The sequence below is a fragment of the Lathyrus oleraceus genome, chromosome 1 (genome assembly GCF_024323335.1).
Source record: "Lathyrus oleraceus cultivar Zhongwan6 chromosome 1, CAAS_Psat_ZW6_1.0, whole genome shotgun sequence".
NCBI classification, from domain to species: Eukaryota; Viridiplantae; Streptophyta; class Magnoliopsida; order Fabales; family Fabaceae; genus Lathyrus; species Lathyrus oleraceus.
Window position 1 is genome coordinate 90,189,749 of NC_066579.1, and position 23,602 is coordinate 90,213,350.

The 23,602-nt window shown below is 33.3% G+C and overlaps 3 protein-coding genes across 3 annotated transcripts; all 3 read right to left on the reverse strand.

Moving 5' to 3' along the window:
* Positions 1–1,517: 1,517 nt before the first annotated feature.
* Positions 1,518–3,036, reverse strand: LOC127093079 (uncharacterized). The gene is made up of 7 exons (XM_051031981.1): positions 2,905–3,036; positions 2,652–2,806; positions 2,274–2,541; positions 2,097–2,187; positions 1,813–1,940; positions 1,636–1,731; positions 1,518–1,522 (listed from the first exon to the last, which is right to left on the reverse strand). Exons 2-7 carry the CDS (start codon positions 2,790–2,792, stop codon positions 1,518–1,520), a joined length of 729 nt encoding a protein of 242 aa, XP_050887938.1. The 5' UTR covers positions 2,793–2,806; positions 2,905–3,036.
* Positions 3,037–4,329: 1,293 nt separating this feature from the next.
* Positions 4,330–10,010, reverse strand: LOC127118189 (uncharacterized). The gene is made up of 7 exons (XM_051048349.1): positions 9,803–10,010; positions 9,563–9,695; positions 8,562–8,665; positions 7,532–7,703; positions 7,302–7,442; positions 6,975–7,209; positions 4,330–6,884 (listed from the first exon to the last, which is right to left on the reverse strand). Exons 1-7 carry the CDS (start codon positions 9,832–9,834, stop codon positions 4,567–4,569), a joined length of 3,135 nt encoding a protein of 1,044 aa, XP_050904306.1. The 5' UTR covers positions 9,835–10,010; the 3' UTR covers positions 4,330–4,566.
* A 10,244-nt stretch (positions 10,011–20,254) lies between these two features.
* LOC127093115 (uncharacterized) lies at positions 20,255–23,583 on the reverse strand. Its single transcript, XM_051032017.1, has 7 exons — positions 23,499–23,583; positions 22,495–22,693; positions 22,227–22,330; positions 21,968–22,108; positions 21,619–21,737; positions 20,471–21,357; positions 20,255–20,297 (listed from the first exon to the last, which is right to left on the reverse strand). The coding sequence occupies exons 1-7, from the start codon at positions 23,581–23,583 to the stop codon at positions 20,255–20,257; spliced, it is 1,578 nt and encodes a 525-aa protein (XP_050887974.1).
* Positions 23,584–23,602: the final 19 nt, after the last annotated feature.

The window sequence follows — 23,602 nt, forward strand, 5'->3', positions numbered from 1 at the left end:
AAACTTGATCCTAAAATGTGTCTCACATAAGAGATATATTATTTCCATGATGAGAATCAGGATTTAATCCAAACAACTATAACATTATTTTTGATATATTTGTTTGAAGAACCAAAAACATCATAATTGAAACGCATAAGATAGACAAAAAATCAACTTCCAAATAGTTTGGATTGTCTTGAAACATTTGTCGATTTAAAACTAAAATATAACAAAATCAAAACTATGAAATTCCATGAAATATTACAAATAACTCAATCATCATCTATCGACCATCTTCCTTTTTTACAGGTTTCATCGTCTTCGTAGAGGAAAGTTGAACACTTTCAACATCTTCTGACGCTTCAGGATTTATACGTTTACAGGGGGTCATCACAGAATTCGCAGCATTAGGGTCGAAATCAGCAGATACAGATAAAGGTTCCTGAAAATCATGTGTGTCTTCAATTAGATATTGAAAGCAGGAATATATGACAACTAATTCGATATAAGATATAAAATATAAAATATAACTTACCGATAAACTCTTCATATCATCTTGTGAGGAAGACAATGAAATTGGAATTTTCGATACATCATGCAGAGAGATAATGGAATTATTAGGGTATTTTTGTTAACTCAAATCAGAATTAAGATACAAATCAATGAGATTGAAACATTTGCCAATAATATGTTAATACATACCTCATGAGACTTGAAGGTGTCCTTAACTTTCTTACGTGAATCTTCATCGTCTTTAAAGCTAATAACCGAAAGACGATTAAATTTCGGTTGAAAAACAACTCTAATTGCCAACTCCTTCTTCAACATAGCATCAAGACCAAAAGGGAATTCTAACAGATTGTCTTCACCGGCCTAAATTTCAGCAAAAAATATACATATTAACAAAATATATTATTAGCAATTTCTTGTACAACATTTGAAGACACTCATATTACCTCCACTAATTCATTTTTCATCTGTAGAGCAGATTTTCCAATTAACTTGAAACAGTCACTATCCCAAAAGACGAAACGGGACTTGAATTTACCATCAACTCCCAACACTTCAAGCTTGTACCTATATATAAATCCCATTTAAATAGATTGAACCCAATTTATAACTCCCATTGAAACAGTTTCATAACACAACGATGAATGAATACCTTGGCACGGGTTCAGAACTTATGTGATTTGCATAGCACTTAAGTTTGCCATCTTTTACAGCGACGCTCTTGGTACATTCGGCACAACCATCGTAATACCAACCGGAATTACCAACTTCAAACTTCTCCAACTTCGCTATGGTGACACATGTTGTTTCCTGTAAAATGAATTTTCACTTATATTATATAAATAACATAAAGATTAAGAACAGATTAAAGTTTCATGTGCAGCCTGCATACTTGTTTAAGCATCGCGATCTCAGCCAAACTAATGACTTCGGCCTTCCATATAAATTTATCAAAATGGAATACTGTGAGGTTTGAGTTGTTTCAACTTGCAAACTTGATGAAGAAAGCTTTGGCAGTTCAGCATTTAGGCTGCGAGTCATTATATAAAAGAATCAATATAGAGTAAAATTCTATCACCATGTACGACATTGTACGAAAAAATCATAAGGGAAATCTGATACGCCAAGATGTTTGTGAAATACCTATCCTTTTCAGCTTCTTAATTTCAACATTACTAATATCATTAATGATCAGCTTTGTGCCACTCCAAGCATTGGATACATTTAAGGGAAAACCTCCTTCAACACCAACTAAATATCAGCATAATGAAGCAAATACATTGGGTATTTAAATTATCAACAGAACACGATAACGTTTACCTTGCGCAGCCTTTATCCTTGTGTTTTGTAATAGAACAACAATGTTCACATCTTCCCCATGGTTCTTGTAGTATTCATAAAATTGCAATGCAAAATTACCCCATAGTGTACACTGCACGACAATTTTGCTACCAATAAAAAAAACAAAGATGTTGTGGTTCAATTACACCACAACAAACAAAAGCAAAACACTTTATGATTTTTAACAGAATGGAAACCAACAAAAAGGAAATGAATACAATGTAAATAGTTTTTTGAGTATACGAACTCAAATGTTTTCATACCTCATGTCAGTGATCATAAACACAAACTTGCTTTTGTTGTTATCTGAGTTTATCTGAGTCTGCAGAATTCCAGTAACTCCTCCAACTACGTCTTCAAAAGTTTGATTAACAATGTAAGCATACATACAAGATAATCCAAATAAAATAGGTGAATAATATATATAAATATCAACGTACCAACCAATACATTAGGCTGGAATTTTCCATCAGCAATGGACGCCAAACCAAGAATGTTGAAATAATCTATAGGAATCTCCGGGAGCTCCGTTTTCTTAACATAAGTTGAACCACAAAATACCAACTTGTATCCATGAGTAGTAGACTTAAAGGAGAAATCATTGTTTGAGACTTTAAAGTTCTGCATGATATATGAAGCTCCTACGGCAAGATCGCCCACATATTTCGACACCAGATGGGATGGTACAATTGCTTGTATCATATCCAGCTTTTAATCATAAAAAATAAAAATGTGCCAAATTTGTTTCAGATAATCATTAACTATATAGAAATAAGTACGAAAATTAAAACATAAACAACTAACAGTGAAAATAATACCTTAGAATCAACCAAAATTAGTTCAAGGTGTTCTTTGTTTGACGAACTTCTCACAGTCCAGAGATGTCTACAACGAACAACAATCTTCCACAAATCTTTAGAATCGTTAATGTCCATCACGGATTCAATCGGTCGCGCCATCGTTGATGTAAATTCTGAAAAAATCTGAAACCTAATTAGTAGGTTACAATACGTTCAAAAAATAGAAGAAACATGATTATCAATGAAATTGTGGAAAGGTTATGGAGTTTACCGAATGGAAAAGTTGAAAGAGGAAGAAGAAAGAATTTGTGAATGAGTGACGAAAATAGGTTTTCAATTTGTGAATGAATTGAAAGGGGAAACAGAAAGATATCATGAATGAGTTGAAAGGGGAAGAAGAATGAATTTGTAAAGCCATGGTGTAGATAGGGTTTTCTAATTTCTAAAACAATTATAAATGAAACTCAATTTTCCAAATTGAATTGGAATTCAAAGAGGCATAAAATGAATTGGTGTCTGCGTATCCCAAAGCGTTCCTTGTGTATCCCATTTTGTATTTTGTATAAACCATATATGTGAGAATAAACTAAGAAATGACACCTCAGCAAAATTAATTGCCAAATCTCTAATAGTTCAGGAATTTTGAAAAAGTCAGTAATGCCCTTTTGTTTTAGTTAAAAATAGATTTGATCAAAAGGGTAAATTAGAGAGTAATTAGGGATTATTTTTATTAGTTAGATATTAGAAGTCTTCTAATTTTTTGGGCCTTAAATATAAACAAATGTCACCAAATCTATGTGCATTTAATACCTTTATTTCAAAAGTATCTCTGCATTAATTACTTAATAGTGTTAGTAGACGACAATTTAATTGAGGGTGTACTAGTAATGATATTGTCTCTCTCACATGAAATCAAGAAAATTAAATGCAGTTAACTATATTTCTTAATAAACGTGGAATTTGTCTTTTTTGCTTATAAAACAGGTCGGAGTAATATATTATAATGTTTTTGAATTGAATGATCAAATAAAAACCATAAATTAACTTGAGAGACTAAAAGATGAATTAAGCCTAATAATCTTGAAGACTTTGGTCAATAGTCTTTATAAGAAATTTGAAAAAAACTTTATAAGTCAATACTTCTTGCAGTTTGTCAAAGGTGGCGGCTTATAATATCCTCCGCCAATATCAATAGTGATGTTTTATAAGAAAAATTACAAAACTATATACTACAAGAATAATTCGAACAGGTTTTCTTAGGCTAGATAGTACAAATTTTCGGAGTTATAAAAGGACTTCAATATTGTTGTCTAGGTTCAGTCTTTTGTGCGGTGCGGGTTTTTTGGGACTAATTTAATTAATATATGTAGTATTTAATTTATTTATTTCAAATATATATATATATATATATATATATATATATATATATATATATATATATATATATATATATATATATATATATATATATATATATATATATATATATATATATATATATATATATATATATATATATATATATATATATATATATATATATTCTTAGTGTTTTTGCATGTCTAGGTTCAGACTCATGCTCTGAAATTTTATTCTTAGTGTTTTTAATTTCTCCTTCACTTCGAGCAACTTGAAACATACCAAAGGCAATGATATGACTAATTACTTATGAAGTAAATGGATGAACATAAAAAGCTATCAAATATTCAACCATTTATCGTATTCCTGAAATAGAGATGTACAAAAATAAGATAAACCTATACTCTAACTCAATTTACACGCACACAAATTACATGCAACGTCTTTATTCCTCAACTATTTTGAATCTTAAATCAATCACGTATCTATGTGTAATAATACAAGCTATAAAAAAATTCAACCAATATAAAACCATGTTCGAGGAATTATGTTGCTAGATGAAAGCAAATGAAATTCAAGGACGGCCTTTCTTAAGAGACATGAAATGAGCAGCAAAGGAGTCATAATCAGGTAACTTTGGATGAACGTGATCTACTTTCTGCTTAGATGGAGTGTCACTATCTTGTACATCTGTATTAGGAAGAGAAGGTTGCACCTTTGAAGATGAATTCACAACTTCCTCCTTCAAGGATCTATTTGGTTGTGAAATTGGTTTTGAAGCTTCACTATCTGCTAATCCAGGCTTAGATCCTCCCCGACTTTCAGAGCTCTCATCAGAAACCCTTGAAGATTTCCATCCAAGCCTTGAACCAGGAGTCACAGGAGCCTCAGATAAAGGAGCATGGTTAGAACTTAAACCTGTACCAGTTTTTGGAGAGGCTGATGTTCTTCGAGATACTCTACTAACAGGACGAGCAACATTAGCTGCATTCTGTTTATGACGTTCAGCCTCAGATTCACTATCATCGGAATCGAAGTAGGGAATTGGGGTTCGTGAGCCTGATTTCTTTGTTGCTTCACTTTGCTCATTCTGAATGCGAGGTGTAGGAGTACTGGTCACCTCTTGTGAGTCTGTAACCAGATCATAACTATCAGAATCAGAAGATCTGTTGTGTGCTTTTGAGCCCGCATTTCTACTTCCTCTGTTTTCGGTTGTATATTTGTCTTGAACAGGAGCATCAAAACTGGTTGAAGTCCTTACTGTAGGCAATCTTCTATTCTGGATTGAAATGTCTCCGAGTGAAGCTGAAACATCATCTGATGTCTTCTTATTATACGGTAGCCGAGTAAACCCTTTATTGCGAAAACCACCCTTCAATGTTCCATAGTTTAATTCTGTACCATTTTCTATATGAGAATTCTCCGAAGTTTCAGTATCATCAACATTATTAGGTGGCTGCAGTGTACAGATTTCCTCCTTGGAACCCAAACCCAGTGTAGAGTTTCTTCCGGTTGAAGATAGCTCACTAGTTGGCGAGTCATCATAACCATAACTTTTTCCGGACATATTAGTGACATGTACCTTTTTCAATGAATGCTCTTCCACATAATCTGAACCAACTGAAGATGGTGGTGACCAGGGATTTCTGTCAGTATCGAGATTCTTAACCTTTTCCAATGAGGATCCTAGAGTCCCATGGTTTGCAATCTGATCAAGGACAGAATTTTCTTCATCGAAGGTCCTAGAAACTTTAGACTTAACTAGATCTGTCTCAATATCTGAACCTGGGTCATCTGAATCATCAAAAGTGGCAGGCAAAGGGTCTTCATTTTCAAAAGAAACTTCAGACATCATCAATTTTTCAGAAAAAAGTGATTGCGTACCAGAACTTGTCTCTTTTACACTAGTGTTTTGACCATGGCTCCAAGAATTTGTATTTTCTAATGGATCAACTTGGTATTTGCTACTAGGAGATGAGAAGAACAACCCAGATCCACTGCCATTGTATTTTTTATCAGCATCAAATTTATAATCATCGTTGTCAGATTCCGAATCATCAAATACAACAGAAGTATCATTAAAAGAACTTAGTTTTGGGGTGTTTGTCTGTGTGTTTACTTCAGTACTAAAAAGGTCTTGTGCGGCCTTGTTCCCTATCGTCCAGTCATCTGAGTTCAAATTATCATTGTGATCATCACTTGGAATAAAGAGATGAGAAGAGGAAGACTGTCCAGATTGTGTATCTGTCTTTGCATGTACAAAGTCGTAGTTGTTTTCAGTATACGTATCATCATCAGAATGATGTTCAGTCCCAAAATCTTCATTAGCTCTACTTGCTTGCTTTTTTATACTTGTCGCATGTAAGTCATTACTCTCTTGCTTAAATGAGTTATTATGGTGATATGTATCAGCTATTTGAGAACCATGGGTAAATGGTTTATCATCACCAACAACACCACCTATAGTTGAAGCTGTCTGGGCATGTTTCACCACATTCTGATTACTATTCCTGTAATCTTCATTGCCCATTCCAACCAGATTATCTTGTTCGTTGCGCATCACAGAACTGTTTTTACGCATGGTACTATTAACAGAACCGGAAGAAAGATGTTTGTCATCATGAAAATCATAGGCTGTAGGTGCTTCACCTCTTGACCCCCTGCGAGGAGAGCTATGTAATCCACTTGAATACTGCCTATTTATATTTTCACGATTTGAAAATTCTGCAGCTGCTTTTGCAGCCATGGTTGCACGATCAGCAGATTCTGCAGCAGCCTGTGCAGCAGAGGCAGCATCCTTGAATTCCATGTTCCAATTCTGTCTCCCAGTAGGAAAGGAACTCCTGTTTTCAGAATACGAATCTCTAAAATCCATTTTTTGACTTCCATCCCCTGCAAAAAAGAATCCAAATATTCATATAATGGGCAGAAAAACAGAAGCCTAGAAATTCAATTGTAAATGACTTTCTTTCAAAAAAATACCTGAAGATTTGATATCTATGTTAGGCATGTCTGATGTTGTGGAGTTATTGCCACTAGACTTTCTAGCAGCAGCATTTACACTCTGCTCATATGAATTTGTATATGCATCATGCATTGGTGTAAGTTGCGAAGGACCACCAGAATTCGGAGGACCCTTTTTATCATGAACAGGTGGTGGAACATGGACTTGAAAAGGTTCCACATAAGGAGACTTCTCAGGAATACTTGGCCCAACCTTAACATAAAAATAGTACAAAAAAATAAACTACAGTAACAATTTTTTTAATCAAAAGAAACTATAGAAAATATAGAATAAACAACGCCTACCAGTAAGTCTTGAGAGGCCTTTGTATCATTGTCTCCAAATGACTTGGACTCCCATTTGATATTATGCTCCTCAGCTATTGCAGTCAGTATTTTTATCTTGGTTGGACCATCAGGGGCTTTAGCAGACAATTTCTCAACCAACTGAAAAGACAACACTAAATTAGAAAAAACAGGCACAAAATGATCTTCGACGTGATCCTATTCAACATCAAGTAGGTAAAGAAACTTGCCAAGCGATTTACACCACAATCAGGGCGTAATTCAACAGCTGCAGAGACAAATTCTTTTCCATACTTTGATGCCATATGCTTCTTCACATCAGCGAGCTCAGGTATGTCTGAACATCTTGGAGTTGCAAATATTACACTAGAAATTGCTTCCTTCAAATCAATGGGGCAATTTCTGAAAGTATTTAGGGGTGAAAAAGAACAAAAATGAGATCAATACAGTGAAAATACACAATCATGATGAACAAACTAATAGACTGCAAGATCAATCATTTCAGAAAGAAAAATGCAAATGCCTCTATTCCTTTAGATACACACAAGTAAGGTCAAAGCAGAAGCTACAATAAAGATGTAAGCTGTAAAGTTCAGGCATTATACATATTTACACAAATAAAAGAATACCAATTTAAACATGATTTTAACAGCGAAGTACCAAAAAACAGTAACTTGTGCATAAAATCATTAGGAATCCTCAAGTGACAAACATTTGGTTGACATGTACAAAATAATAAAATACAGGCAAACTCAGTGGTTCTGCCAAAACTACAGAATATAAACCTCTAGACACATCAATCTACAAACAGAAAAAATGATATTCCCCCTAAAATCATCAATGACTATACTGAGGTTTTAAGTCGTAGTCATGATTCGCCTTCTTCCATCCATGTATTTAGTACCCCATGTTTTTTTAAGTTAAAAAGTGTTTCAAATCCAATTAAACTAAGAAGTCCACTACAGATCAGAAATTATTTAAATAAAAGAAATTATTTATTTAGAAATTACGGAATTATTGAAATTTATATTATTTATTTTGTTATTTATAAATTATTTAAGTAATGCAAACAGATGATACAGTCGCAATACAGTCTCGGACATAAAAAACATTGAGTTATATATCGATGCAGCAAAAAACACATCAGAAACAACGTAGAGATGACACGTTCAGTGACATTAACTTAGTAGAGCTAGTAATGCAAGTAACATACAATACTAAAAAAAGAAAGAAAACAAAGTATGAGAGTTTATAAAATACTTTTGTGATTCAATCATAGGCAAACGAGCTGCCATAAGTTCACAGTATATCTCAACAAGCTCATATGCTGCCATTGTCTTCTCCTCCCTGACAACATGTTCAACCTAAACACAAAACACACAAAAAGTCAAACAAAAACAATTAGTTCATTCTTCATCAATAAAAGTGATTTTGCTAAATTGAATTGATTTTGCAAAAGTAATTTTAGTTAAAAGTGAGTTCAAGATAAATGATTTGTGTTTGAATATGTTCCGGTGAAACTCAGTTGAACAAATAAGTTTCAATGTAAAAAACACGTTTGAAATTGATTTTGATATGTGAGGTTGTTTTCTAATATAAATGATTTTGTCTCTGTAATTTATTCTAATTTGAAATTGAAACTAGAAATTAAAGCTTGAATCTAGATTTGAATTCCACACTAAAATTTATGGCTCAATTCATTGTTACATGAAAACATCTAATCATAAATCACTTTGAGTATGTTTGGTTTAGCTTTCGGAAGAGCCAAAAGCAATTCTAGAGCTGATAATTGATTTTGGAATGATGTTGAGGTGTTTGGTTCTTATAAAGTAGAATTGATTCCGCCTATATAATTGATTCTACTTGAAGTTAGAATTTGTAACTTTTGAGTTTAAACTTGACTTTTACATTAAAATTTATTATTCAATTCAATTTAACATAAAGTTATGCAAACATAAATCACTTTACATTCGACTCACTTTTTAACTAAAATCACCTTTACAAAATCAATTCATTCAAAATCAATTTTTTTCACCCCAAATCAATTCACTCAAAATCAATTTTTGTTATTGGTCAACCAATTCTAGAAACAAAATTAAACACATTAAAATCAATTTTAATTCTTCAGAATCACTTTTATCTCTCCAAGATCAAATGCAAACATGCACTAAGATATCACCTAAGATAAGAAGAACACAAACCTAAAAACCAAGTAACACAAAAATTAATGAAAAAAACTGTTAAATTAGAACTGTTTATACCCTAATTCTAGCAGTCTGATCTTGACCATTCTCAAGCAATTTAGCCAATTCTCTCTTGAGTTGCTTCACTTGCGCTTCTCTCTTATTCCTCAACAGCTTAATCCTCGAAACAGCGAGCTTCAATGCCGTTTTGCTGCATCAAACAAAACCAAATCAAAATCAAAACAACAAAATCGATTCATTCGCGTTAGGTTTAAATCCAAAGCGTTAAATTGAACCGAAATCGGAGGAAACACGTACCACTTGGCAGGCTTGAAGCTTCTGTGCAACATGCTCTGAGAAGTAGGATTGGCGAATTTATTTTAATCGATTATTAATAAGTGATTATTTTGAATGGAATTGGAAGAAGAAAATAGGTTTAGATTCGTTTTTGGAGGTGATGAAACAGTAATAACATGAGAAGAAGAGTTTTTGGTAGAAGAAGAAGAAGAATTGGATCTTGCGAATGAAGAAAGAGTACTAATTAATTAAATTATTTATTTATTTATTTATTTATTTTAATTTTAATTGTGATTGAAGTTTCGACGAAATATACGTGACAAACAAATACAGGCAGAAGAAACCTTTTTTCTATGAGTAGGTAACAGAATTAATTCTAATTATTAAAAATATTTTACTTTTTATAATAAAAAAAAACTTTAAATCTGATTCTAAACTGAATTAAACCGAATCAAAACCGCCTCAATTGTTTTTTCCGGTATCGATTTTATCTTATTTAATTTAAAACTAACCTAAAATCAAACAAAACCGTGATATTTACTTGTTTATGTTATTTACACTAATTTATGATTAAAATGATTTTTAATGAAACTAATTTAAATATAAAAACTTATTAATCGAATAATTAAATAATTAGTTATACGCGGTATTAATTTTCGCGTCAAGAACGAGTTATATGTGGAGGACAAGACACGTGTAAATGAATCATGTTACTTTCCTTGTCCCTCACCCTAACAACTTATATTATGTTTTTGGTAAAAATAACAAAGAAACTTCAAACTACAGTGCAACATAAAAGAACATTCAGGGGTCTAGTATTGTTTTTTTGGGTTGCTTCAGATCTTGGTATTCCATTTTATATACTATAGTTTATAGTTTAATTTAATACACACGTCTACTTAGTGACACTAACAAAAATCTATTAATGAGTGATCTACTTTGATGCCTACATTTTTAGTGTGTCGTCATTAAGATAATGACGTTTTATTTTGGTTGATAATAAAATAAAATAAAATAGTATTAATGTAGTATAGGTTTAATGTTTAATTTTGATTCTTCACTAATTTATATCAATTTAATGCGTAATTTTGATTCTTCACTTATTTTTACTTCAATTTTTAGTAGGGTTTGATAAGAGAAAAATAGAGGAGATGGAATTATTTTAAATTTTATTAACCGTCAATATCTAATTTATGGAATTATTTTATTGTCTTTACTCTATTCATGGAATTTTTTATTAACCGTCAATGTCTAATTCATGAAATTAAGATTTTTTACTCCAAGCATTGATGCATTTTCTTCTATCTTGCAACAACCCTAGTGTTTCACTGTCAATTGATTGTAGAAATCGCTCAAAGGAAAGTAGAATCATGTCTCGTCCGAGCAAGGCAATCTATGGATACATATCGGATGATTGTTGGTTAGATATGAGGTAAAAATTGCTAACTTTTCTTGCTTGAAATGTGTTGATATATAAATTATTTCGCCACTGTATTTTGTATTCGTTGATTTGCTACAATAAAATATGGATAGATTGAGTTGTATATGTTTGCAAAATTTTATTATACTAATGACAGATAACTTCCGGCAAGGATTTCAGTTTTTAAAGTTTGTTTTAGGTTCAAAATTTTGTCATATATTGTGTATATATATGTAGATCTGATATATTGATTCTTCATAATACTATTGGCGAAACAACTATGGAAATTATCAAGCGCATGGTGATGGAAGTTATTGAACCTTCTGCAAAGAAAAAATCTTCAAAGAAAAAATCTTCAAAGAAAAATAGAAATGTTAATTCAAGGCTTTCAACGATCGACAACACCATAGTGATTGCAAAAAATATGGAGATTGCAGCATCAAATGTGAAAAAAGGAAAGGTTGTTATGAAACCAATTGCCAAAATTGCGTGGGCTGACAGAACCGCCTAGTTTGCAAAATCAAACATTGAAAAAGGAAAGGCTGTTATGAAGCATATTAAGTTAGAAGATGACATTGATGTCGCTAACAATGTCTCAGAAAACATAAAGAAGAAATGTCAGAGAGAAAATGTGGTTAAAAAACTAGTTGGAGGTAATGTATTGGGTACCAAAAAGAGGAGACAAATTGTTTTTAACAATGCAGTTCTAATTAGAGTTTGTCAGGAAAATGAAATGGGTAACAAAATTTTTGTTTGGGAGATCATCATATTGGATGCAAAAAGTAAGGCAAGAAACGTACTGGTAAGCGTATATGTATAAATTATTTATATTTGTTAAAATTCATGTTTTGGTAATATTTTGCTATGTGGAATTGTCATATTTTGCAGCACTTTCCTAGGGTGGTAGCTAAGAAATTCCTTTGACGAAATCAGAAGGAGATAAAATTAGTTGATGTTGAAGCTGGTAAGACCTTCAAGTGTGTCGTTCACACAATCATACATAAAAATAAGTCTAACATATATGAGAAGTATATGGCGCAAGGATGGTATGAATATGCTGCAAGGAAAAAATTATGCGATGGAGATGCGTTGGTTTTAAAAATGGTAAGTTTTCCCCTTACTTGTATGCTACATTGAAGAGGGCTCGATGGATTTGATGTTTTTTTAAGTAAGTAGTTTTTGACATGTTGGGATCTGATATTTTTTGTGTGTTTTCAAAAGACAAATGAATAGAATCGTTCATGGATATGTAATTCAATTTATTTTGCAGATGATTTTGGTGTTTTTCTACTAAAAGTATGACTTGATGTATGACAATTTGTATTAGTCAATTTTATGCATGTAGTACAATTATGGAAAATTTAGCATCGTATTATATATTGTTGAGTTTATATATTCAGTTACCTTAGTTAGATATGCAATAATATATTCATAATTCAAATATGTGATTTATTCATCATGTAAAAATTGAAATAATATGTAGTATGATAATTTGGTAACCTTATGCAGTTTGCAAAGTCTGGGTCATTTGGACTATGCAGTATGTAGAATGCAGAGTTTGAAATATTATGTAGATGTGTTAATATTAAATATTATACAGTATAGAATGATTAGTATGGAGGTTGATTTTGCTGGTATAAAATCACTAATAAGGTTGAATTTGTTGGCGTATATTTTCTAATAAGCCTTTGTGAAAAAATTAAAACTGTTAATTTATATCAGTGATATAAAATTGAAGGATACATCCAATTGATTGAAAATTGATGTGCTTAATATATTACAGTATAAGAAAATGTATTGAAGTATAAAACGATTCATCAAGTTCTGGAAAATGAAATAACTATTTGCATTGAAAATCTACATAGTAAAGGCAAATCAGATATGCCATTAACTTATTAATGCATAAATTTGTCAAAGATAAGATTGGATTAATGTACATCATGATTATTATACAAAATATATTTCGATGAAATGATGTGATTAATGAGAGAGTTTATTTGATACAATGATGTGTTGGAAAAGAGTTACAATTGAATGACTTTGCAAGTATTTACTATTTGGTACAACATTGCAGGTATCAAAATAAATCTTCACCATAATTGCTGAATTTCCCCCCAATATTCTCAAGCAAAGTGACATGGTATGCATTTCAATGCTTTGCCATGTCATTTCATCTGTATAGGAAGTCTAACACAACACACAATAAATTAACCACCATATATAGAGGAGTGAGGCTTGACATATAGTCATTGTGTTAGTCAAAGTATCAAATTGAGCCCCATTGGAAATCAGATTGTCGATGGCTTCTTCCTCTATCAGGTTTTGCAGATCAAAACTCATATGTCCAACAAATTTCTTTTTATTTTTCTGTTTAACATATCATTTACTACTATGATTCAATGAAATGACAATATTTCTCTATTTGCAGTGTATCTTCAAAGGGGATGCCAGAAATCATGGAAATAAGTAGTGGGACTAGCACGGAGGTGAATCAACCACGACCTTAAAATGCATGTGACATTACTGATATGTTTCCTGAAATAAACAGGGCTGAAGAGAATACAGTGGATGAGCAAGGAGATCAGCATAACGATGTTGAAAGCATTGATTAACAGGTAAATGTAGTACATGATAACCCATCCCAGTAGAATGTGAATGTGCCAAAATTAGCATCAGACTTGTACTGGGAGAAAAGGATCATGAAGGCCTCGAAGGATGGAAAAAATGCCATGGTGATTTCTAAACCCAACGTATCTTTCATGGAATTTCCTCTTGACTTACTAGTCATTTTTTGTGATTTATTGACCTTAATATTATAAATTGACAAAACCTTTTAATTATATAGCATTTTCCAATTGACATTGTTAGGAGGGGACTTCGTATGGACCAGATTGAACTCACCATAGTGGACTTAGAAACCATGAGATTCTGGAACTATGACATTTTGAAGGCCAACGGACCAAACAGGTAGAACTAATCAAACATGGAGAAATACCTTACCTCTGGTAGGTATGAGTATGTTGCCTCAAAATAATTTAAGGTTGGCGATGTTCTACAGTTTCACTACCGATCTCGTCCACATATGTTATACGTGAGTATTGTCAGACGCTCTTGAAGGGCGAACTTTTAATGAAATGAATGATGGCTTACACCACTTAGTCTGTGTTTTGGATACATATAAAAGTTCAGATTAGTAGTTTTTGGAATATGGTGTGTTATGGTTGTGTTAGTTTGACTCTAAAAGTTTATGTTAATAGTTTTTGGAAAATGGTGTGTTGTGGTTATGTTAGTGTCGTTTTAAGTACGACTTTAAGTTAATATTTATCTTTCCCAATTATGTAATATAAGTATCATGAATAAAACATTGTTGTATGATATCTTTTTTTAAATCAAGTTATTGATAATTCAGTCCATTTAATTGCAAATAGCCATTACCTTATTTATTCGTAGTCGTTGTCATATGTATAAAATTATTAATATATGGTGTTGTAACTTGATTGCGCAGTCAGAATAATTAAACAAAACGACGTTGAGTTACCAAACAAAATACAATTGAACGCCTGATCTATATAATAAGGAAATTATATTGATTTTAAAAGACTACCAATTACAAACTATGAAAATAAAAAAAGATTGAATCATTATTAAATTATCAAAGTCTGTAGCTAATTTCCAATTCTATTCAGAAAAATATCCTGTTGAATATGTGTTCAAAATGAACTCAATGTAATTTGTAGAAGTTTCTTGATTCCACGATCAAATAAACCCACTTGAATGACCTATCAGAATAGACAACACAAATAAAATTTAATGTGTTCACCCAAATTAATGATGTCAATCGTTAACATATACAAATTAAATAGTAAAAGACTTTAACCATACTGTTCGTTTTAAACAGTGAAATAATTTATCAACATGGTCAAATTCATTTTGTAACTTACACTTTATATGTTTTCAAAAACTTCTTTGAAAATAACATTGGTCGTGGACTGCAATGCTTGATTTTCTCTGTCGTGGATTATTATTTTGAGACCCTTTTTGCTTTTTACTATAAATATCACAACATACAGTTGACCATGGCTAAAACACTATGTGACAAATATAATCCAACATAGCCCAAAGATTGACCCTGAGCTTTGTTAATTGTCATGACATATGATACACTAATGGAAATTGTCTTTTGTTTAGCTTAAACAAACATGGAGACTGTGTGGGAGAAATGTCCATTCTTTGAATATAAATTAAACCCTCGATATTCTTTCCAGATATACTCTTTACCTCTATGACATGGTTTGCCAATCTTGTAAAAATAAGTCTTGTTCTATTACAAAGTCCCTCTGACAGATCAATATTTTTTAGAAGCATTATCAGTGTGCCAATTTTCAATTTAATTATGTGATTAGGAAGACCTGTAGTTATAAGTGTGTTAAGAAACTCGATGGTTAAAACGTCGAAAGCTTCATTTCCATCTACTAATAGATAGATATAACTAATACTGTATTTATTTATTGCTTAATAGTAGTAGTTAGTTACCTATCTAATAGGAACTGTCTGTGGATTATTCATCCCTAGTCTCAAGGAAGAACTCCCTTAATATTTGGAGTTTCAGTTTCACCCCTGTATTATAAATAGCCATCACTTTGGCAATTAAAATACATAAAACAATCATCCCTTTTATGGTATCAGAGCAAATTAACTTAAAAGTTTTTTTTCTCTCGATCCTTCATTCACGGCATCACCAGATTCTGATGTTGAAACTCCCCAAGGGACACCCACTATGTCATCACCGGCTGACAAGTTAATTGTTTTGAATGCCGGATCTCAACTCTGCATCAAGCTTGATGGAGACAATTATCCCGCTTGGAGAATTCAGTTCATGGCTCTCTTAACAGGCTATGATCTCATGGGCTATGTTGATGGAAGTAAACCATGTCCATCAAAAGTGTTGGAGAATAATACTACGACTGTCAATCCAGTCTTTACACATTGGGTTCGACAAGATCAACTCATTCTACATAGCATCATTACCTATGTGGCTGCAACAGTGGTCACACACTTAGGCACTGTCAAAACCTCCAATCAAGCATGGGAGATTCTGAAAACCATGTATGCTGGCCGCTCACGTGTGCGTGTAATTACACTCAAACAAAAAATTTCCAATTTCAAAAAAGGAAATCAATCCATGGCTAAATACCTTCAAGGAATTAAAGCCATCTCAAATGAATTATCAATCATAGATCACCCCCTTGATGAAATTGATCTTGTGATTCACACGCTCAATGGCTTGACCGATGAGTATCGTGAAATTTTTGCTGCACTTAGAAGTAGAGAGTCTCCAATTGTCTTTGCTGAATTACATGAAAAGCTTATGGACTTTGAAACCATCCATCACCGTGCAACGCAAGAGGCAGTTGATATTGTTTCCACTGCTAATGTTGTCACAAGAAATAAAGCGGATCACTACAAGAACAACAACAACCGCGACTCCTCCCTCACTTAACGAACTGGTGAAAGCAAAATTGTATGTCAGTTTTGTGACAAGCCAGGCCATGTTGCGAAGAACTGCTACCGAATTAAGGGCTTTCCGAGAAGGCGTGGCATTAAACCGACTGCAAACCTGGCTCAGAATCAGACTGCCACCCAGAGTCCCAGCTGGATAATGGATATAAGAGCATCTCATCATATTTCACAAGATCTGCAACAACTTACGTTAGCAAATTCATATCCTGGAGCAGATCAGGTCGTTGTCGGTGATGGAACAGGTCTGGAAATTACTCATATTGGTAACTCTATCATTCACACCCCTGTTAAACCCCTTTATCTCAAACAAGTCTTGTGTGTTCCGAAAATCCAGTCTAATTTATTATCTGTTTCAAAACTATGTCAATCTAATACTTGTTCTGTTGAATTTTTTCCAAACCATTTTGTTGTCAAGGACTTGAATTCGGGTCAGGCTCTACTCCAAGGTCCTCTTAAACAAAATCTATATCATTTACCCGCGGCTATCATTCCTTTACGTACACCTCATGCATTGCATACAAACATCCATTCTGCATCTACATGGCATCATAAGTTAGGTCATCCTTCTTTCAAAATAATAAAGCATCTGATTGACGGTCATCATCTACCAATAAAGCTTCCAACATCTTATGAGTGTAGTTCATGTCATTGTGCCAAAAGTCACAAACTGCCTTTCTCAAATCATCATCTCACAAGTAGCAAACCATTGGAACTTTTGTACTCTGATGTTTGGGGACCGGCTCCTGTTAGAGTGTTAGATGGTTATTTGTACTATTTAATCATTGTAGATCATTTTTCCAAATATGTTTGGTTGTATCCAATGAAACATAAATCAGACGTATTCACCATTTTTGTTCAATTTAAGTCCATTGTTGAGAAAAAGTTTAACTTGCCTATTGTCTCTCTTTTCTCTGATAATGGTGGAGAATTTATCAAATTGAAATCTTTTCTGGCTAACAAAGGTATTTCTCACTTAACCACACCACCACACACACCCGAGGTAAATGGTACAGCTGAAAGGAGACACCGACATGTTGTTGAAATAGGTCGTGCTCTCTTGCATCATGCTAACCTACCACCTCAATTCTGGTCATTTGCATTCACTACTGCAGTTTACCTCATCAACAGAATGCCAAAACCAATCATTGAGATGAACTCTCCCTTTGAACTCTTGTTTCATCTAAAACCGGACTATAACAAACTTCACTCATTTGGATGCTTGTGCTATCCATGGTTAAAACCATACATGCAAAATAAACTCCAACCTAGGTCAAAACCTTGTATATTCCTAGGATACTCTATGTCTCAACATGCCTACATCTGCCTAGAACCATTGTCAAATAGGGTTTATGTCTCTAGGCATGTTAAGTTTGTGGAAAATTCATTTCCTTATCAATCAATAGTAACACCATCACCTGTCCAAACACTTCCAACATTTGATTCTCCCATTCACAGTATTATAAATGTTCCACGTGAACCCACAAATACTGCTCCAGTAACATCTCTACAAGATCAAGTTGGTTCAAGTCGCTCTGTTGTACCTGTTCCAACTCAAACTCCCACATGCTGTCAGCTCCCTGAGTCACCTGTATTGTTGTTGGAAAATGCTCTGAGTCCATTCCCCACACCTGCACCATCTATGCTTGAGTCACAATCACCAATCCAGTCATCTGTTCCTGAGTCAACTTCAGCGTCTGTACCGGTCAGTGAGCTTCCACAATTAGAGTCTAATTTACAAACATGTTCTATCACCAACAACAACTATGATGCACCTAATACGGAATGCATTAAACCTGCAGTTCGTGATCCTATTGTTACAAGGTCTCACCATAATATCTTCAAACCAAAGAAAACATTTGTTGCCACCAAACATGAGTTACAAGAAAATCTTGAACCGTCCACCGTCACTCAAGCTCTTAAAATATCACACTAGAGAGATGCACGCTCAGCAGAATTTAATGCACTAATGAATAATGGCACTTGGACCTTAGTTCCACGAGACACACATACCAATTTGGTCGGCTGCAAGTGGTTGTTCAGAATTAAAAGAAATCCGGATGGAAGTGTGGCACGATATAAGGCCAGGTTAGTAGCAAAGGGATTCACTCAAACTCCGGGTCTTGATTTCAAAGAAAACTTTGCACCCGTTGTAAAACCTCAAACAATTAAAGTAGTCCTCACAATCGCACTCGGACAAGGGTGGAGTTTACATCAAATGGATGTTAACAATGCGTTTTTGCAAGGGAAATTATCTGAAAATGTATACATGCAACAACCTCCTGGTTTCATCCATTCAGAATTTCCAAATCATGTTTGCAAACTTCAAAAAGCCATTTATGGTTTGAGACAAGCTCCTCGTGCGTGGCATGAATCACTTAAAAACTTTGTGATTTCAGTTGGTTTCTCCACAAGCTTAAGTGATCCCTCATTGTTCATCTACAATAAAGACGATTTCCGTGCTTTCTTACTCGTCTATGTTGATGATCTACTGCTGACAGGTAACAACACTTCATTCTTAAATCAGTTCATGACAGAGCTGTCGAAATTTTTTTCTCTCAAACAACTTGGGTTTCCACATTATTTTCTTGGCATAGAACTTATTCCAATCAAAATTGGCTTGTTTCTGTCACAACATGGTTACATCAGAGACCTATTGCATAAGTTTAATATGGCAGGAGCTAAAACTACAACAACTCCATTGTGTATGACTACACCCCTCAAGTTAGAGGATGGATCAGCTCCTGCTGACTCAAAAATGTTTCGTAGCATCATTGGAGCTCTTCAATACATCACATTAACCAGGCCAGATCTATCGTTTGCCGTAAATAAACTGTCACAATTCATGCATCAACCAACTGAATTGCATGTTCAGCAACTTAAAAGAGTATTACGGTATCTCAAGTTCATTATCAACCATGGCTTGAAACTTATGAAGCCAATTCATCTGAAATTACAAGCATATACCGATGCGGATTGGGGTGGTAATCACGATGACAAAACATCAACTTCAGCCTACATAATTTATCTCGGTGGTAATCTTGTTTCTTGGTTATCAAAACGACAACGAACAGTCACGAGATCCTCAACAGAAGCAGAATACAGGTCTGCTGCCAATTCTACAACATAAATTATGTGGCTCTCAAATCTTTTGGGTGAACTTGGCATACAATCTCAAATACCTACCATTTTCTGTGATAATATTGGTACAACTTACCTATGTTCTAATCCAGTTTTTCATTCAAGAATGAAGCACATCGCACTTGACTATCATTTTATGCGGCAACAAGTTTAAAATGGAAAACTTACAGTCTCTCACATCTCTACAAAGGACCAACTTGCAGATATTCTCACAAAACCATTACATCGTAGTCGGTTCACACATCTTAGAGACAAAATTGGAGTCGTTGACTGTGACCCAATTTTGCGGGGGCATAATAGATAGCTATAACTAATATTGTATTTATTTATTGCTTAATAGTAGTAATTAGTTACCTATCTAATAGGAACTGATTATGGATTATCCATCCCTAGTCTCAAGGAAGAACTCCCTTAATATTTGGAGTTTCAGTTTCACCCCTGTATTATAAATAGCCATCACTTTGGCAATTACAATACATAAAACAATCATCCCTTTTATCTACATCATAAATGTCCACCGTATCCGAGCTGAGATACTCATTTTCTTCTCTTATGTTATGAAATAACAAAGGTTAATACAATTGTATAACATATAAACGATATGTACATACCTATAAAAGTATGAAGCCCGTAAAGATATTAAACATGATATCAAACCTGAAACATATTGGTTGATAACATCGACTATGTCAATAATTCTTGCTAAAATTGCTCGACACTGCAAGAAATCTTCATTATGGTAGTTTTGCTTAAAGTTAGGATATGTGTGTTGAACTATGGGTTGGATGGGACCATCAAAATCAGTGATTAAGAATTCAATGGATATGTAAATTTCTACATATCCATCATTAGGTTCAACCAATTTTCCATCTCCAACTTTTAATATCCAATTTGAAAATTGTTCCAATTCATAATCAGTTGATTTCGTGTTGGGTTGTTGAAGTCTCATGTTCTTAGTAAGCCTTAGAATCTTGAAATGATCCCATACGTATGAGGAATTAAGAGCGACATGAATTATATCAGAACTACTATCCCTTGGTACAATTGGAAGAATTTGTCGAAAATCACCACCGAAGACAACAATCTTTCCTCCAAATATTATGTTTGAAGATTTTGATCCATACATAATATCTTTGAGTGTTTTATCCAATGCTTCAAAACAATATTTGTGAGCCATTAAAGCTTCGTCCCAAATGATTAACTTGGAAATATTTAGAAGCTTAGCACAATCACATTTTTGTTCTATGCCACATGTAGATGATTCCAACATTGGTATTGGAATTTTAAACATTGAATGTGTTGTTCGACCTCCTGGAAGTGATATCAATGCTATTTCAAACGAAGCAACTGTCAAGCAAATATGCTTTTGCAAATTTGTATACGAAGCTAAAGTATGTCGCATATATGTCTTACCGGTCTCTCCATATCCATATAAAAAAACCACCTCTTTGATTCTCCACGATATTGATGATTGATCTGAACACATCCCTCTGTTCATCTATATTTATGACAATGCTATTTTAATACTATTATAACAATGTATTATACATGTTTTTTATTATATTTAATACAGAAATATAAATCAAATTATTGAACAAAAACTCAACAAATTTAATTGAACATCGATATTATTAAAGGCATGTGTCAAACTTATAATACTTGTTAGATGTTGGTATAGATTATTGAATTCAGAACGTTGCTCGGCTGGATCGTAGTTACGTTGTTCATATATCATCTTTTTCCCCAACTATTCAAGTACATATCCAATTGGTTTAGGCAATCTGAGATAGTTAGATAAGCTTCTGCGATTCTTTTGAAGAAGTTTTTCAATTTTAATTAATGTTAAATTGGTAATTTCTTCATCAGATAAACTCAGTTCTGTAAATTATATCACATTGTGTTATGATTACAATTTCATAATATTTCTACATACAATAGCATAATTATAATGTTAAACTCATTAATTCATACCTCTGTTCCTTGTAAGTGTTTGTTGAGTGTAGAGAACCGTCAGACAATAAACGCCATGTTATCTTCCAAACATATATTGGTCTATTCATGCTACTTGACAACAACATATGGACAATTTTTTGTGTGCAGGAAATGACCTGATCCCCATTTGCTTGCCTCTGTAATTGCTGCAATGAATTCTTTATCATCTCCTATAAACCCCATAGCAAAACACACATCACGAAATGTGTCGTATTTGAAATTGTTAACAATTTTGATATCGTCATAAATGCGCGGACCTTTGACATGGTTTAAGATCATTCAAAGATAACACAATTTGCTGGTGACAGGGGAAACCAAATTAGCCTACCAATCGTGTAACCTTTTTGTCGGGGCTTCCATTTTTTTTACATATACAAACTTCGAAATAAATTTGTTGTATGTTAATTCTCTGGCCTTTGAATATTTGTTGCTTGCTGCAAACCATGTTGTAAAAATTGATTCCGTGACACTTGGCTTCTCTAGAACAGTATTAATATGATCATTGTCAGTATAATATACTGAATGCTCGCCCTCACAGTGAAAGTATAACCTTTCAATATATGGTTTCCTTCCATGTATAGGAAATGAGAAAATTCTCCAAGATGCTTCACTTGGAGATACATATCTACAATCAATGTATTACTTGATTTCATCAATACGCTGTTCTTCAGCAGAATTTCCATCTTCACTTGAAACAATGGCAACAGTAATTCTATCATAGCCTTTGTTAATATATTTGAATAAGTATTTGATAGATGTACTTTGATTGTACCACTCTATATTTATGTGAGCTTGAAACTTCTTCAACAATTTGGGATTGTATGGAACAACATGTTTATTATCTATAAGAATGCCATTCTTAAAAACATTGTTTCCATTGTTTCTTCTTTTGTAAACGGGAAACCATCTTGATCAACAATTGTATCTGTTTGAAAATCCTTTGGAAAATATTTTGAACATTTTCCATCTTTCATACACGGGGCTGATCGATACCCACTTCCACATGGACCATGTATCATATGGGATTTAACAAAATTATACAACTCTGGATCTGACTCTTGATTAGGAATTACGACTATGATGATGTGATCCATATCGTTTGGAGTCGGATACTTGTATGATGGGTGAAGGAAAATTAGAATATGGGCATGAGGTAAACCTCTTTTCTGAAATTCAATGGTATATATATATATATATATATATATATATGTGTGTGTGTGTGTGTGTGTGTGTGTGTGTGAAAATAATATGTCAATGAAGTAAGTGATACAATTACATTATGTAATAAATATATGAGGAATATAATCAACTATTTTGGTCCAATATTAATAGACTTACATGTAAGGACCTTGCCCATGACATCTTTTTTTGTCAGATCAGACAACAACTCGTCAAACTTTATTTTAAACACCCTGGTAATAAAATTATGCCGCTCATGAGGCTTTAAATGAGATGTCTGAAGCAACCTTTGAATCTCAGGCCAATTTGGATTACATGTGAATGTAATGAAAAGATCTGTAAATCCAACATGGCTGCATATTGTCATTCCATCAAAATGTAGTTGTTCTATATATCTGCGACTTCCAACATAAGACGAAGGTAATACAACCCTCTTTCCCAAACTTGATCCTTATGTGTTATCCTTACAAATTGATTCAATCAAATTCTGATACTTTTCAACTCTTAGATTCAATTGGTTTTTTCTAAGCCACCTAACCCTTTCAGACTCCATCATTATAGAACCATCAACC

Coding starts and splice junctions, on each gene's coding strand:
- LOC127093079 (XM_051031981.1), bottom strand. CDS start 2,792: ATGGCGCGACCGATTGAATCCGTGATGGACATTAACGATTCTAAAGAT. Junction 2,542..2,651: donor TAATTTTGGTTGATTCTAAG/GTATTATTTTCA, acceptor TATGATTAAAAG/CTGGATATGATACAAGCAAT. Junction 1,941..2,096: donor TTTATGATCACTGACATGAG/GTATGAAAACAT, acceptor TTTTATTGGTAG/CAAAATTGTCGTGCAGTGTA.
- LOC127118189 (XM_051048349.1), bottom strand. CDS start 9,834: ATGTTGCACAGAAGCTTCAAGCCTGCCAAGTG. Junction 8,666..9,562: donor ATCAGACTGCTAGAATTAGG/GTATAAACAGTT, acceptor TTTTGTGTTTAG/GTTGAACATGTTGTCAGGGA. Junction 7,704..8,561: donor CCTATGATTGAATCACAAAA/GTATTTTATAAA, acceptor AAATACTTTCAG/AAATTGCCCCATTGATTTGA.
- LOC127093115 (XM_051032017.1), bottom strand. CDS start 23,583: ATGGAGTCTGAAAGGGTTAGGTGGCTTAGAAAAAACCAATTGAATCTA. Junction 21,738..21,967: donor GGCAAGCAAATGGGGATCAG/GTCATTTCCTGC, acceptor TATAATTTACAG/AACTGAGTTTATCTGATGAA. Junction 21,358..21,618: donor TGCCTAAACCAATTGGATAT/GTACTTGAATAG, acceptor TCATAAATATAG/ATGAACAGAGGGATGTGTTC.